This window comes from Mycteria americana, chromosome 11 (assembly GCF_035582795.1).
Source record: "Mycteria americana isolate JAX WOST 10 ecotype Jacksonville Zoo and Gardens chromosome 11, USCA_MyAme_1.0, whole genome shotgun sequence".
In the NCBI taxonomy this organism is placed as follows: Eukaryota; Metazoa; Chordata; class Aves; order Ciconiiformes; family Ciconiidae; genus Mycteria; species Mycteria americana.
In genome coordinates, this window is record NC_134375.1 from 8,147,441 (window position 1) to 8,162,473 (window position 15,033).

The following is a 15,033-nucleotide window of genomic DNA, read 5'->3' on the forward strand; positions in this document are numbered from 1 at the left end:
AACTTGTTTGGACCAGGCCCTGAGCAATCTGTTTGAAGTTTGCTCTGTTCTGAGCTTGACTGTTGGACCTCCAGAGGTCTCTTCCAACCTAAAATTTTCTATGTGTTTTTTAAGGAGCATCAGTTTTAAGCAACATCAGCTGGCACATATGTATCAAAACTGTCCTTCCCTTCTTAATCCCAGTGGACATAGAACAGCTTTTCAAAGTCTGAGTATTTGTCTTCATAATAGTGAGTAGGGATTTTACTGTCATGGGGGAGGCTAAAACTTGTTGGGTACAATAATACTCAAGTTAAAGATGACAGCTTCAAAAGCAAATACCTAATATCTGATGAAGAAAAAATACTTGAAAAATCTTCCTTAAATTGTGTTTAGAAGCTGCAGATCCTCAGTTTCCATGACTCAGCTCTACTTCTGGATCAGTACAAACTTGCTATAGTAAACTATTTTCTTCTTTCATCTTGCTGTATATTTCATACTTTACAATACACTCTCTAGGAACATATGTGCTGCTGAACTGCCATATGGTATCCTGCAAACACAAGTTAAACTTGAATAAAGACAAGGCCAAAAGAAAACTGTCAAATTACACTTTATTTGTATTGACAAAATAGGCAAAAGAAAGACTTTGATCAGAGATACAAATTCATTATTTGCTGACAAAATGCTCATATACCCATGTTGGGTATGTCCACTTTCAAGACCATATTGAGTGGATCTTTAACAGGCAATTCTTCTTTATCCTAGGATAAGGAAAAAGAATGCCCATGAAACTAATTTCATATGTAAATGTCACCTGCTTGTGGCTCAAATTTTACTGCTAAGTTCATGATTGGCAGCAAATAATTACATTTGGCCTCAAAGAAAAACATATGTAAAACTGTAAGATCATTAAATAATAAGCATTAGCAGCATACCCAAAATACTTCTCGTACAAAGAACGTTGCACTTGAACATACACGAGCATTTACCCTTATTTACAGAGTAGAATTTGTATAGAACAGCAAGACTGATATATACAGAAAAATAGCGGAAACCTTAACAGCCCTAGACGACAGCATATCTAGTGTTGACTCCTTAATTTTTCCATACAGTTTCCCAGGATGTCTCATGATTTTTTCACTATATACTATTGCATAAAAAATACGCTTTACAAGAAGTTCAGTCCCCAGTTAACACTTCAGAGTATTTCTATGTACTACTAAATGTTCACTGCACTAGGGAGCAAGAGAGTCCAGGTCAGCTCTTTATTAAAAAAAGAGAACTTGACAGGCATTACCTATTTAAACACTGCGCTCTACCTTATAATAGACTGAAATCACTTAGCTGTGCAATAATTACCCAGTGAGTTCCAAAGGCAGTTCCCTACCACACAAGATCTCCCACTGTCTTGCAAGCAATGAAATTAATTTCTCCCTGCTCTCTGCACTTGGGATAAAGATGTACCACTGGATCTCTCTGCTCCTGCTGCCTTCTTGTTTAGCATTTCCCTTTGGGGCACTATCAGTTTCTCCAAAGTGATCCAGTGTTAAATTCTGCATCAGATCCTGATTCTGAACATCATCAAACACAAATGTAAGGGCCTGTGGATATGTCTGATAACCCATAAGTACTCTATCTAAATCCCGGATTCGTCTTCCATCTGCAAGCTGATACTTATCTCTCTTTGGTGGTTCCTTAGCAAATTCAGGTAGTGGGTAACTGATATAATCTTCATCAAAGAGGAACAAATCGGAGCTGGTTAATATAAGTGTTTTAGGTTGAAGCGAACTAGTGTTTTGGGCAGATCCTTCAACATGATTTACTTGAAATGCCAACACATACAGAAGGATGTTGAGGGACTGAAGATTAGTCAAACCATCCATCTTCTCTGCCACTAGAAAAGCAAGGTCCCCAATTTCCTCTTCATTTGGATAAATAAATTTTACTCTGCTAGAGTGAATCAGTTCATAATTCTCCATTTTTCCTGCAAGAAACACATTATTATACTTCCATTTAGTACTATACAATACTTTCTTAATGCATTATGATAAGCAACAACCTTTGACAGTTGGCTGCAGCTGGAAGAAATCAAGTTTTGTATCTATTCATATATGGTTTTACTTATATACAATATTGGAATAATTTTATTTGGATTACAGATCTCTACTAGAGTCCCTCTTGCATTACCAACATACTTTTCTGCAAATTTCTAGCCATACAACTAGTTCAGAGCAATGGCAGAGGAGGTTAAAGGAAATACAGCTGGATTCTCATATCAGAGATTATCCACCTCCCTAGCAGCTGACCTCCTCTGCCTCCTTCCCATTCTCCAGCTTTGAACTCACATTATCAGATCACTGAAGACAAACAAAATCCCTGCTTCTTTTAAGCAGAGAGAAAAGGCAGAAATTAAAACACAAAAAAAGAAGACGACGACTCTACATGAATTGCTTTTATATCCATACTGGATGAGTGCATTCCTCTGCTCCATGCTCTGTTCTGGAGTGGCAGGAGGTGACACTGCAGTCCATTACTCCCTATAAGTCAAGCACTGAAATACAACATAGCAAAGCTTGAAGGAAGCATGCCTGCTTTTTTCACATAAATCAATTGGTCTAATAAAAGATATGACTTCCCAAACCTTGCACTTTCTGGGCTTACACAGCTTCTGCTTAAAACAGTAACAATAACAATCATTCTTCAGGAAAATGCCATTTTATTTCATGCCTTCAACTAGCTTCAGAATTCTAAGCAAAAGTTTCACCCAATATTGGGAGTTGAACCTAACACCTTAAACAAGTCTAGTTTTCACTTCGCTATATTCTCACAGAATGACAGGATTCTTTTATTTGACCAAGTGAGGAAAAAAATGTAACCTTCAGACTTTGTTACCTTCACTGTTCTTTGATGACTTACAAGACTTTATAGGTTAGGCTGAAATTTGCAGTGGGAACTACACTAGTACACACCTGAAAATACTGTATAGGAAGTGCCGTTTCTGCTGGACTCGAAGCCATCACTAACATCACATGTATAAGACTGTTTATATTTAACAATTCTGTTCAGATAAGGCACATGTAAGATAATTAAAGTCAGGGGGTTTGGTTAAAGTATCAAATAGGAAAAATTGATGCATAAATTTCCCTCAAAAGAGTTTTTAATCAGTACACTTTAGATGATGCCTTAAGTATGATGCCTAAATAACTCATGACATGTAGAAAAGACCACTTACCTGTGTTTTTACTCCCAAATTCAGAGTAGAAGTCTTTATCTACTGGTTCAGGTGAAGGTGTGCGTGCAAGCAATGACAGAACTGCCATAAGCTGCTGTATGAATGTGTGAGTGTTGTAACTGTCTCTTGTCAGGCAGGTCACTATATGATCTGCAGAGTGTCCTGAAGAGAAGACAAAATAAACTGTTATCCCACAAGTGTGAGGTCGTTTACCCGGTGCACTCACAAATCTGTGTGGCATGATGATAATTTCTTCAACCAACATGCAACTGTCACCAAAAAAGATTTCTTGCAAGGATTATTTCTCCTGAAAACATGCATCATTATTCAGAAAGCTTTCAAATCCTTGGAAAAGAATAGAATCCTTACAAATACCTCAAAAAATAAAGAATAATTTCTCTTGATTTAAAATACAATGTACACTTACAATTTAACTATTCAACTATTGCTGTAGGGGTTCCACCTTATTATCATCATCTTATCATTACAATTTATCTTACAGAAAAACTGCCCTCAGTTTTCTTTGTGAACCTGTTATATGTAAGGTCACCTTACATCATTTCCACCAGGGAGATTCACCCCATTGAGGTCTCAACATGTCTAGAAGATGTTTTAGAACACAGGAATGTATGGCTCATGTAGTGGGAGATGAGGCAAGGCACCAGCCCAGAAACTTCACCCATGTTATTTTCATTAAATTTTAAATTGACATCATTACCTTTCATAAACTTTAAGGCCTCATTTTCCATCCAAAAAGTCAACCATCAACTACGCATTTTGCAACATGGGCAGTACCTTGATTTTACTCTTTATTGAAAGCCAAAGCCTCAGAACAAGAAAGTCTTTAGATTTCCCTTTTGATGTATTGTTAAGACAGAATGATTTTTAAAAGCACTTTTGGGACCAAATTAATTGATATTAAGCTTCACAGTTACCTCAGTTACAAGTCGTTGCGCAGCAGCATTATCAGCCTACTGGTACAGCACCACCAGTATTACATTAACTTAATTTATTTTAAGAAAAAGCAGCAAAATAATATACTCTTCCATCTCACTCAAAATAAAAACAGGAATCCATCTAAGACAAGACTAAACAGACAAAACAGAACTGGAAAACTTAAAGCACAACATGTACCCACCAGCAATTCGGAAGTATTGGTCAAACAGGCCAACATTTACTGACTGCAGGTCATTAAGTTTTAGCACAAAGCAGCAAGAGAGGTGGAAAGAACTATTCTCACAATCTGAATTTTCTTTGTTCCAAAAATCTGTTGAAAAAGGATATACGATAAAAAAGTCAAAAGAAAACAATCCTTCTTTCCATAAGCATAATTTTTATAATTAAAATCTTACACCTGTATCACACTTGAAGGAAGAAATTAGGAAAAAGGTGGGAATAATGGCTAATAATTTCTCAAGTAACAAATACAACCAAATCTCCTTGTTAGCAGCATTTCTTGAAGTAGCCATCATGTCACAGATTTATATTAGCAGATGCATTAGCCAACCACGCACATGAATTGAATGCACACCATGAGTTTCATTATCCTTCACTTACCATTTTGGTTATGAAAGGGCCTTTAGCTGCCCAGGTGATGCTAGGGACTGTGAAATGACATCTGAAAAAAGCATGGATGCAGTGGCACATGGACAGATCTGTCTGAGAAGCAGCCATGACTCAAGACCCTGGTTTTTTTAACATAAAAGCCTCACGCAAGTACTTTGCATAAAGCAAACTGTGCCACTCTCTCCCTCAACTAGGAGATCCAAGTAACAGTATTGACCAAAACTGGTACTTAAACTGAAGACAAACACACAGACAGGGATTAAGTTGGTAACCTTATTGAAAGGGTCAAAATAGCTATCTTACCTGACTGGTGCTCATCAGCATGAATGAAAGAATCATCCAACAGAAAGTAAATAGCTTTTGTTGAGAGAAGCACACAAGCCATCACTTCTACATTGGGAGTCTTGTAAAACAGAACTGAAGACCACATGAGATGTCTCAACTCTTCATTTTCCACCTAAGATGTAAATTGTATTCCATAAATCACTTGCACACTTTGATATTTCAGATAATTTCATCATATGAGAGGCAACTTTAGACTATTAGAAAAACAATTTCAAAATCTGAAGCATCTGAACATGCTATAGTCAAAGAGCAGAAGTTCACCTCAAAGCTGCTAAACGCAGCAGCTTTGAGGTGAACACAATAGCGGTCTACTGAAAGTGTTTTGTGTTTATGTAAGAAAATTATTCTGTTGTGGGCTAATTATTCCTTGTTTTCTGACCAAAACTAGAAAAGACACAAACATCTAGTGCACAAGAAAGATTTTCTAGAACAGACACTGCACACAAAATTTTAATCAACAGATGAGCAGTGCCTCCCAAGCCTCAACAAGTCTATTGAGCCTTCAGATGCTACTTAGGGGCTGGACTCAGAGATCCTTAAGAGAGGGGACAGAAGCACAGCTTGCCACTACAGCTGCTGTTCCAACTAGGCATCTTCCCAGCTTCTAGCTTGATAAGCTTACTGTGAATCCTCAAATGAGTGATCTGCTTTCTTTATCAGCTTCTCCTGGTGTAAAAAGAAAAGCACAACTTCACTTGTGCTTACTTAAAAGATTTGGAAGTGAGATAAAGGAAGAAAAAATGTCTCTATTCCTCAATAAGCTTTTCAATTGACATTTGTACTCAGACCACAATGATTTATCACTTAAGAAGCCACATCATGAATTTAAAGGTAAGATCTGTACTTTTAAATTTGATGTTCCCCACACAGACTATAAATCTGTTATTCAGAAGTTAGGTTTATCTGCTCATGTTTCTGGAGTTCCTACACCCATGCACATGTGTTGTATTCATGCACCTCTATTACACAAAGGAGTCAGGACACTTATTTATTGATATAGCTAGATACCATCACAAAATAATTCCACTTCAGTAATTTTCTTTCCTTTTGCTACTTTAAAGAAGATGAACATTCTTAGAGTAATCATATCTTCAGTACATACACTAATGTACTCTCCTGTTCTGTATCAAGGATCTTGAAGGCAGAATACGCCTGGCAGGATCCAAATCACTGTAGTGGGAAACCCAAAATGGAGTAACAAAAACAGGTTTTTGACCTAAACGCTTCCAGGTTTTGCAGAGCCTAACTCTTGTTTTTAAGTTTGATCAGGAAAGTCCTTTTTAAAATATTGTCTAGTACTGAAAGGCCACAAGGCATCTTTTTATACACCTGGGCTAGGCACAATACCTCTGCAATGTTGCCATGGAAAAACTCAACTAGGGCACTTCCTTTCAGCCCAGCCACATACTGCAGAGACACAGAAACATGAAGGTGAACAGGAATCTGGTTATCTTCTGTTATCTTCTGCATAAGAAATTCAGATGGATATAGAGATGACAGCGTCAGATGAGGCTTGCAAAAGCTAGAAGAAATCCAAGAACACACATTAAATCAAAATTTAAGGAAATACACAGCTCTTCCCCTACAAAAATTAATACTTAATATTTCATACAGAAATTAGAACAGGCAACTTCTATTCTTAATAGTTTACTTTAAATGATTTCTCTTGAGCATAACTGTCCATCTGCCATGACCTCAGCCTATGAGACCAAGCATATGAAATAGGAAGTCTCCTTCCACAAGAAAATAGGTTTTATGTTGCAACCATAAAACAAAACAGAAACAAACAAAAAAGTTAGACAGGTACAACCCAGGATAACCATTCACACATAGTACAGACTACCAGAAAGAAAAAAGTACTTAATTAATACTACAAGCCAAAACAATTACAATGACAACTGTAAACATTGACTAGGCCACATTAACTTCAGCACCACTCAGTAGACCTTTTATGGGAATTGTTACCTTGCTGACTGACCATGTCTGTTTGCCTCCACAACGTGATTTCTTATAGCATCCGATTTGTTTGAAGCTTTGAAAATAATAATAGTCTTAACATCCTGCAGGAGTGTCCTTAAAAGACTGTAGATTCTTAGGAAGTGGAATTTCTCATGAGGTAGAACAAACACTGCTGTAACAAATCTGTATCCAACGAGCAACTCCAGCACATGCCCATCCAAAAATGAACCCTTCTGCTGGATGGAACCATGAGTCGGATGCAACACAAGTGATGCTAACGGAATCCTATTCAGCTTAAATACACTTTCCAAGTCTTCTGTGCCTACCCATTGACCTGGCAGTAAACTGAAATCCACTTTTACTATGTACAAATGCTGGGGTGTTAGAAATATCCAACATGGATGGACCACACAGGGACCCTGGTCAGAAGATTTATACACTGAGGAATAAAGTGCAGAACACAAAATATTTTTTGACCATTCTTTGTTATTGCCAGCTGACTCTGATTGATGCAAGATTTTCTGAACATTGGTTTTATTCCCATAAACAAGATATGTTGGGAAACAACCTTTTATTTCAACATCTTCTGCTGAAATGCAGTTCAATTCCATAAGCTGGCAGAGAAACTCTTGGAGGTTTGCTTTTCCACAGTACAATGTGGAGCTTGGTAACACTGATGTGTAGTGTTGAGAGCAACGCGTGTGTAAACAGGAATAAAAGTCTTGAAGATTCTGGGAGTCTGAAACAATAAACAAGCAGTTGTCACTGTTTTTCAGCTTCAGCATTAAACAGACTTCTGGCAGGAGAAAGCCAAATTCTGTTAGATCAGTATATGGAAAACACAGTGTTAATTTCAAGGCAGAAGAGATGTGCTGGCAATTTCCTCTCAATTCCTGATGAGGAATCTCAAACACAGCTAGCATATCATCAGTCAAAACCAAACAGGAAGCAAACTGCCTGAGTCCTTTATGAATGTGAATACAAAAACTCCAGAGAATTTTGACTATGTCAACACTCTCTACTGCTGTGTTGTCAGATGACCGAGTATCTGAAGTAGTGCTGAACTCAAAAGTCTGATCTCCTTCATGAAGTCCCATTTCAAAATACCCGTCTTCTTTGTCTGTGGTTCTGGAATCACCTGGAAGGCTTCCTTTATTCTCTGTAAAGGAGGGGGGTGATCTCTGCACAGTCTGCACTATCAAGGCAGAAAGGTGCTGGATAAAATCTTGGTTTGTGGCAGTGTATGACATACAATTAAAAGGCAAGATGACGGTGTTACAGGGGTCAGGCACCGCACAGCGTTCTTCCTCCGAACGATCCAAACTTCAAAAGAGATAACAAGCCACAGTAAGTACAAGCTTGAGTTTAAAAATAGTCATAGCTACCTAGAATTCATGGTGCTGCTTCTCAGAACTTTGAGGTTTACTTTTGTTACTACAGTTAAGTAAGTGTAATTTTGTAAAACATCTTCATACTGCGCACAGCTATTGATTTTTAAAGGCTGGTAGTGTATAATTCTATAGGAAGTAAAAACTGTTTAACTCATCTTCCATTTCCCAACCCCAATAAGCATATCCTTACGAGTTAAAGCACTTTCAAAACCAGCAATAGCTGTATTGTAAACTACCAACTGCATTCCAGAGTTCAAAGGTTAAAAACACTTTACACCATGAAATTTATTTTGGTTCAAAAAAAAAAACCAGAGGCAGCATACAATGAAAGAGACTGTTTTGCTTTAAAGGCCGGGTTTAAAAATGCAGCATCCGTTATTACCACCCAAAAGCTAACAAGGATTTAACCAGAGCTTATATATCTAGCTTACCACATATGATGACCACTTCCATACTCTTTGCCTGAATCCAATAGAGATGCAGGTGCCTAAGGAGAAGAAGAAAACATCAGGAAGCTATCAACTACTTACAGCTGCTGTCAGACTTCAGCATACATGAAAAGCAAAGTTAACATTGGCTCCCGCTTTTTAAAGCTAGCCAACTCACAGCAAAGTCCTGACTGTTGTACTCATGGGCAGCTGAACAGCTATCCTTTGAAGATCCTGAAATACCGTTTACTTTAGGTTGGGCATTCAATTAAGGCAGGAAAAAAATTAACTCCGCTGCTGACTTGAGAACAGATCCAACCTGCGACCCATAGACGTTTCAGCACACTACAAATTTTTACTGAAGTGGTGTAAAGTGAGGCAAAAAGGTAAAGGAACAAGACCAACTACACTGGAAGCAAAGGAAGAGATTCCCAAAAGTCTTGCTGTCTCATTCCTTGAAGCCATGCACATGAAGAGTGTTTCCAATATAACAAATGAAATCACAATACAGAAGTTAACAGCAGGAGTTTGAAGGAGACAAATTAAGGCCATTACCTATTGACAGGGAGAAGGTTCTTCCACTCTGCTAGCAAGAGAATCACCTTCCAAAAACTGATATTGTAATAAGATAGAAGTCTGACACTCAGTATCTAAGTGGATATTAAATGATAAGATACTAATACTGGGTAAACATCTAAATCATGACAGTGACAACAGTTCTTCGCAACTCTGGTAAACTTGGATTATGCGTTTAATTTACAAGGCGGACCACCCCTTCACTCAAATTTGGAGTTACCTCCTTTTCCATTATAATAGCTCTGAGAATCAAAAAAACTTTGCTATGGATTACTATAATAACAGAAGTTTCATATCAGAAATAAGCTTGCAAGAACACTTAAAAATACCATAAAATAAACAGAAGGATAGCAATTACCTGATTTTTATATCTGGAGTCTGGTATTTCAAAGCATCTCTGGGGAACTGTATGGTCTGTAGGAGTCGAACCACTGGACCGCAAAAAACTGCTGGCTAGGACTGTTTCTTCACAAGTTATTTCTAAAACAAATATAAACAGCTCTTAAAAATCACTGAAGTAAAACCAAAATGAATTTCTAATAGTATCTGCCAAAAAAGCAGAATTAAAATTGTATAATCAAGTTCTGATCTTAAATCATTAAAGCTAAAGCATATCTTCACATAATAGCCATGACAAAACACAAGCCGGTAGAATTTTAGTCTAATTACAGAAGTAACTGCACTGAAAGTGGCATTAAAGACTGCTAAAGCTCATTTTTCAAGCTAACAACCAATTTAAATCTGAACATCTGTGTAAGAATTCATGACATGATTTAGTTTTAACAGAACTAGTCAGTTTTGCTAATACTAACCCTTACTTTTACCAAAACATTGCCAGGCTGGCAAAAACACAGCAGAGCACTCTGTAAAATTTGTAACATTCTCTCAAGTTTCTGTAGGCTTTAAGTGAATAAGTATAGTGTCTGTGTAAAACGTTCAGACTCAGAAGGTCTGCTCCCTCAAATGCCACTCAAAACAATTATCTCACCTTATTCAGAACCTTTTTGAAAGGTTCAAAGCTGAATCATCAGTAAAAACTTATGAGTCCATATAAGCCAACATTCTCAGGGTTTGACTTTTTGCCTGTTTGATATTCACAGCATCGCACCAACACAACAGAGCAAACCAATTTTCAGCATTACCACTGAGCCAGCCAGCTCAAGTATATAAATGTGCAAATAAACAACAGTATTACAGTGTGGATATGTTTCTGGCTTGAGCATAAAAACTCCTGCATGTATTTTTCTGGATTGATGGTGAAGTTTAGCAGATTACATCAAACCATCTCATAGTCAGAGGAAACACAAGAGGTATTTATTACTTGAACAAAATACTGTGTTAGCAAGAAGGAAACTCAAATTGACAGGAAAAAATGGAACATGACAGCATTATTTTTGGTTTTCTGTTTCCTGTATAAATATTTCATCTTTTTCCACAAGCCATTTGCCAGTGACATTTGAATAATATGTTAGGGAAACAGATGGTGTCTAGAAAAACTGCAGAGAAAACAATTCATAGAAATAGCATATCAGGAAATTAATTCCATTATTCATGATTTAAGGACTAACAATGAAACTAATTGCCTAACATATTTCCATTTTTTAAAATCGGTTTCTCAAAATCAGTATTTTGAAAACAACCCTTGATAGCTAGATACATAGCAAACAATCAATTTCTATTGTTAAAGCCAAGAAATAACCTCCCCTAGTCCTCATTTTCCCACTGTTTATAAAAGCCTTCCCTAAGATTCTACTAAAGGAAACTTATGGAAAAGGACTACAGTAAATAAACCTTGAATCTTATACCAGTATTTCTAGAAAACTCCTGAGTACTTCAGAAAGAAAGATCTAGATTTTTTTTTCTCCCAAGACACATTTGCTCCAAAACATTTACTGTAATAGAAAGACTACTGACTAATAACTTTTAAACAGTCACAGTGATTGCTAGCATGCATTTTTACAGCTAGTCCTGTATAAAACTGCAGGTTGTTATATAGACAAACAGTCTCAATCCTGTAACTTAAATGCTTAATACTTTAAAGCAAGCATTGACTTCATTTTGGAAAAAACGGCATTTTATCTGCAGATGAAAAGTGATCTAGAAGGGCTACAAAGGCAAATGAAGTACATAAATAGCGACTAAATCTGTATCTAAGTTGTCTGTCCTTTAATAAAATGCTGTCAGAACAATTTCACTTTTATAGAGTGAACTAAGAAACCTCTACTGATTTTGCAGAAATCACAGCAATGGACTTTTTTCAAAGATCAAGCTTTTCAGGCATGTTTCTCTCCTCCATCCACCAATCCACCAATTTATTGGGAAAAGCAAGCTGTTCCACCCTGAATTACTGAGAATATAATCGCTGCTCTTTTAAATGTTTACAAAGTCTTCTCCCACTATTCATATCCTACTGCACTTTAAGTTTCCAATCAGACAAAAGCCAAAAAACAGTATCTGTATCTTTTCTTCAGTTAAAAATGAATATTCACATAAGTCAGTCTTACAGGCTCCCATAAAAGATGAAAGATAAGCCATTCTTCTAAGTTCCTTAATGCAACAGGCACACTTATTTGAAACATACAGTAAAAACAGTTTTCAGGTAAGGTTAGCAGGTGCTGTAGAGCACAACAGATGTGCTGAAATCTCAGGCTCAGCCAGAACACAAATGCCACAACTGCCTTTTACTCATCTCCTTTTTCTATTTTCCTTCTGGTTTGACAGAAATGCAGCTCTTGCAAAAAAGCAGTAACAGAACAGGTGCTGCCTGAGGTCCCATTTTGCAGACCAAGAACAGATATAGAAGCAATTTTAAAACATGTCTATACATGCCATGGTCTTCCGTTAAGGCATGTATCTAAACTAGGAAAAGATACTTAGTCCTCTGCTGGCGATTTCTGCAGGATGATGCAGTAGAAGTAGTCCTGTACCCAAACTTAAACTACAGTTAATTAACACTATGGTGAATCAGCAAAACTGGCCTGTTGTTCACAATACAACTTCCACTTTCTAAGCCAATAATACCAGGTCTTTCTGCTTTGTCTTGATAAACCCTATATCCATGCACATAATATTCATGTATATCAATGCAGCTTAGAAAAGCAGAACCAAGAGGCTCAGCCCAGCAGCACGATACATACATGATTACCTTGGCTGGAGCTGACAGGACGAGGCAGAGAGGGAGAGGAAGGACGAACAGTAAGAGAAGAACAGTTTGATTTGGAGCTGGCAGCAGTGAGCCTGGAGTCCTCACTGATCTAATAAAGAAAGTATGCAGTGATTAAAGGAAAAAAACCTAAGTACGCAGGACACATTAGATCCTGAACTAAAATAAGTCTACACAAGCTTTCTCAATTTTAGTAAAAGGCAAGTTAGTGCCAGCTTTTTTTTTTGAGGGGAGGGTCACATCCTCTGAAGTTTCTGTTTTCACAGTAAGTGGAATTCCACTAAAAATTCATTTAGAGAAGTCATTCTGATCACTGACTAATCACTGTATTGACAAAACTAGCAGTGAGTTTCACAAACCACAAGAGAATGAAAACAGGATTTTCTACACTGCAGGGACAGAACAGGTTCTGATAGTTAAGTTTATTACCAAAACAAGACTAACCAACTACACAGCACAGACACACATGAGAGAAGGCAAGGAGGATTCAGATTTCTGATTCTTTCCCACTGCTGAATACCCACAAGACAACAGTTTGGGAAAGTCATTTCAGTACTCTGCAACACAAACAGTAAAATCACACCTCTGCAATACTTGTATAAGATGTAAAATATGGCTGTTAAGGTCAATTGCATATTCATTGTGTACACCATTAAGTCATTTTATCTTTTCCTCCCGCTTCCTCTCTCCCAAGTCAGCACAAAAAGGAAGGTCAGATAATTACTGAAATTACATTGAAAACTAAATAGGAAAGAGGCAATGTTAAAAGTTCATACCACATTAAACCACAAAGAAAGAGTAAAAACTTTAATGCTAAGGAAAGTTCAATGAATTCCGCTTAGATCTAATTTGTAGAAGTCTTCTTGTAAGCTTCTTTTGCACGCAGCACATTCTACTCCTCTCACAGCACCAAACTCACCTTTTTATCAGAGTTGCTCAGTTTGTATTTCACCTCCTTTGCTTTTTGAATAGCCTTTAGGACTTCCACAGTGTCCAGTTCCTTTTCTGTGGTAATGATGTTATCCAAACAGACCTAAAAAAATGTTAAAGCATCTAAAAATATTGAAAACAAGGCAGCTCTGCAATTTATTTTTATTAATGTAATAATCAAAAATTATCTTAGCTTAATGCAAACTATGTGCATCTTTGTAACCATTACACAAAAACTATTATCACATCAGATAATACTTTGCTCTACATAATATGAATTTAATGCAAAATCAGAAATGCTTGGTAAGCTTAACACCCTTCTAGCACAACTGTGTTTCAATATTGACATACTGTTACCCAATGAAGACAGGGTAAACTTTCATTTAGATCCAGGAGCATAGTCAATAATGTTAGTGTGGTTTCATTCTCTAAAGACCTTCTCCAACACACACTAAAAACTCATCAGGTTTTAGAACATTCATGCTACCTTCCTCACCAGGCTTTAAAAAAAGATTTTTTCAAATGCCAGCTTGAAAGGAAGAAGTGCACCATGGCTTACCTCTGAGGCCCTGTCCCCAAACTGAGCAAGTACTTTGGTCCGGTAATCAGGGATGATGCTCAACGGATTGCTGGATAAGACCACCTTTTCTAAGCATGGGAGGTTTCCTATATTTTTTACTTCATCAATCTGAAAGTTTTTAAATAAAAGGATGAATACAGATTGGCTAAACAAAAATGAGCATAGACTGAGCATTTGTTACATAAGTTACATACATACAATAACCAGGAAAAATCACTACAGCCACTTTTATTTATTTGCAGTTTCACCCACTAAAAGAAATTGGTTGTGATTTAAAGCACAAATCAATTTGACATTGAAAAAATCAAGTTACCTGTTCTAGTTTGTTGTTGCTCAGATCCAAGTTGACTAATGAGTACAGTTTGTTAAGACCACACAGCCTTTCCAGCTGATTTCCTGCTAAATTCAGAGTTTTGATGTTTCCCAGTTTTGTGTGAACACCTTCTAGTGATGTAAGCTTGTTGTAGGATAAATCCAGGTGAACAAGGTTGTAAAGATGCTACAAAAGCATAGAAAATTCATTAAACAATATCAAAGATATTGTATTATGGCTTGCTCATTTTTTTGTGCAACAGTTTTCATGCTGGACACTGCCTAGCATAAAAAACATGATGAAATTGTTCATTACACAGGTTCAAGCTTGCAGAAAGGGAACTTCCTCAACTGCATTTTTGCCAACCGACATATACAGCTGGCAGTGAATGAATTTAGTTAAGAACTAAATGTTGTATGTCAATATTGGCAAAGAAATGAAAATATCCAGAGCAAGTAAGAAATGCACCACTAAAAGAGTACTTGATGTTATGAAGGATAAGCTATTTGGGCTTGAACTATTCTCCATGAGGAAGATGAGCAACAAAATTCTGAAGCAAGAAAATCTG

General features: G+C 37.0%; 1 protein-coding gene across 5 annotated transcripts in view; it reads right to left on the bottom strand.

The window, feature by feature from the left end:
- Positions 1–576: 576 nt before the first annotated feature.
- Positions 577–15,033, bottom strand: part of NISCH (nischarin) — a 31,485-nt gene continuing 17,028 nt past the window's right edge. The window contains exons 10-21 of one of the 5 annotated variants that reach the window (XM_075513797.1): positions 14,466–14,651; positions 14,132–14,260; positions 13,562–13,675; positions 12,625–12,733; positions 9,838–9,959; positions 8,907–8,962; positions 7,091–8,407; positions 6,587–6,647; positions 5,084–5,237; positions 4,353–4,481; positions 3,215–3,376; positions 577–1,966 (exon numbers count right to left, since the gene is read on the bottom strand). In XM_075513797.1, coding sequence (XP_075369912.1) covers positions 1,338–1,966; positions 3,215–3,376; positions 4,353–4,481; positions 5,084–5,237; positions 6,587–6,647; positions 7,091–8,407; positions 8,907–8,962; positions 9,838–9,959; positions 12,625–12,733; positions 13,562–13,675; positions 14,132–14,260; positions 14,466–14,651 — 3,168 coding nt within the window. In that variant the 3' untranslated portion in view covers positions 577–1,337. Of the gene's footprint in view, positions 1,967–3,214; positions 3,377–4,352; positions 4,482–4,764; positions 4,833–5,083; positions 5,238–6,472; positions 6,648–7,090; positions 8,408–8,906; positions 8,963–9,837; positions 9,960–12,616; positions 12,734–13,561; positions 13,676–14,131; positions 14,261–14,465; positions 14,652–15,033 lie in introns of those variants that run through there. The other 4 variants (XM_075513796.1, XM_075513798.1, XM_075513799.1 and 1 more) reach the window with 4 other exon arrangements.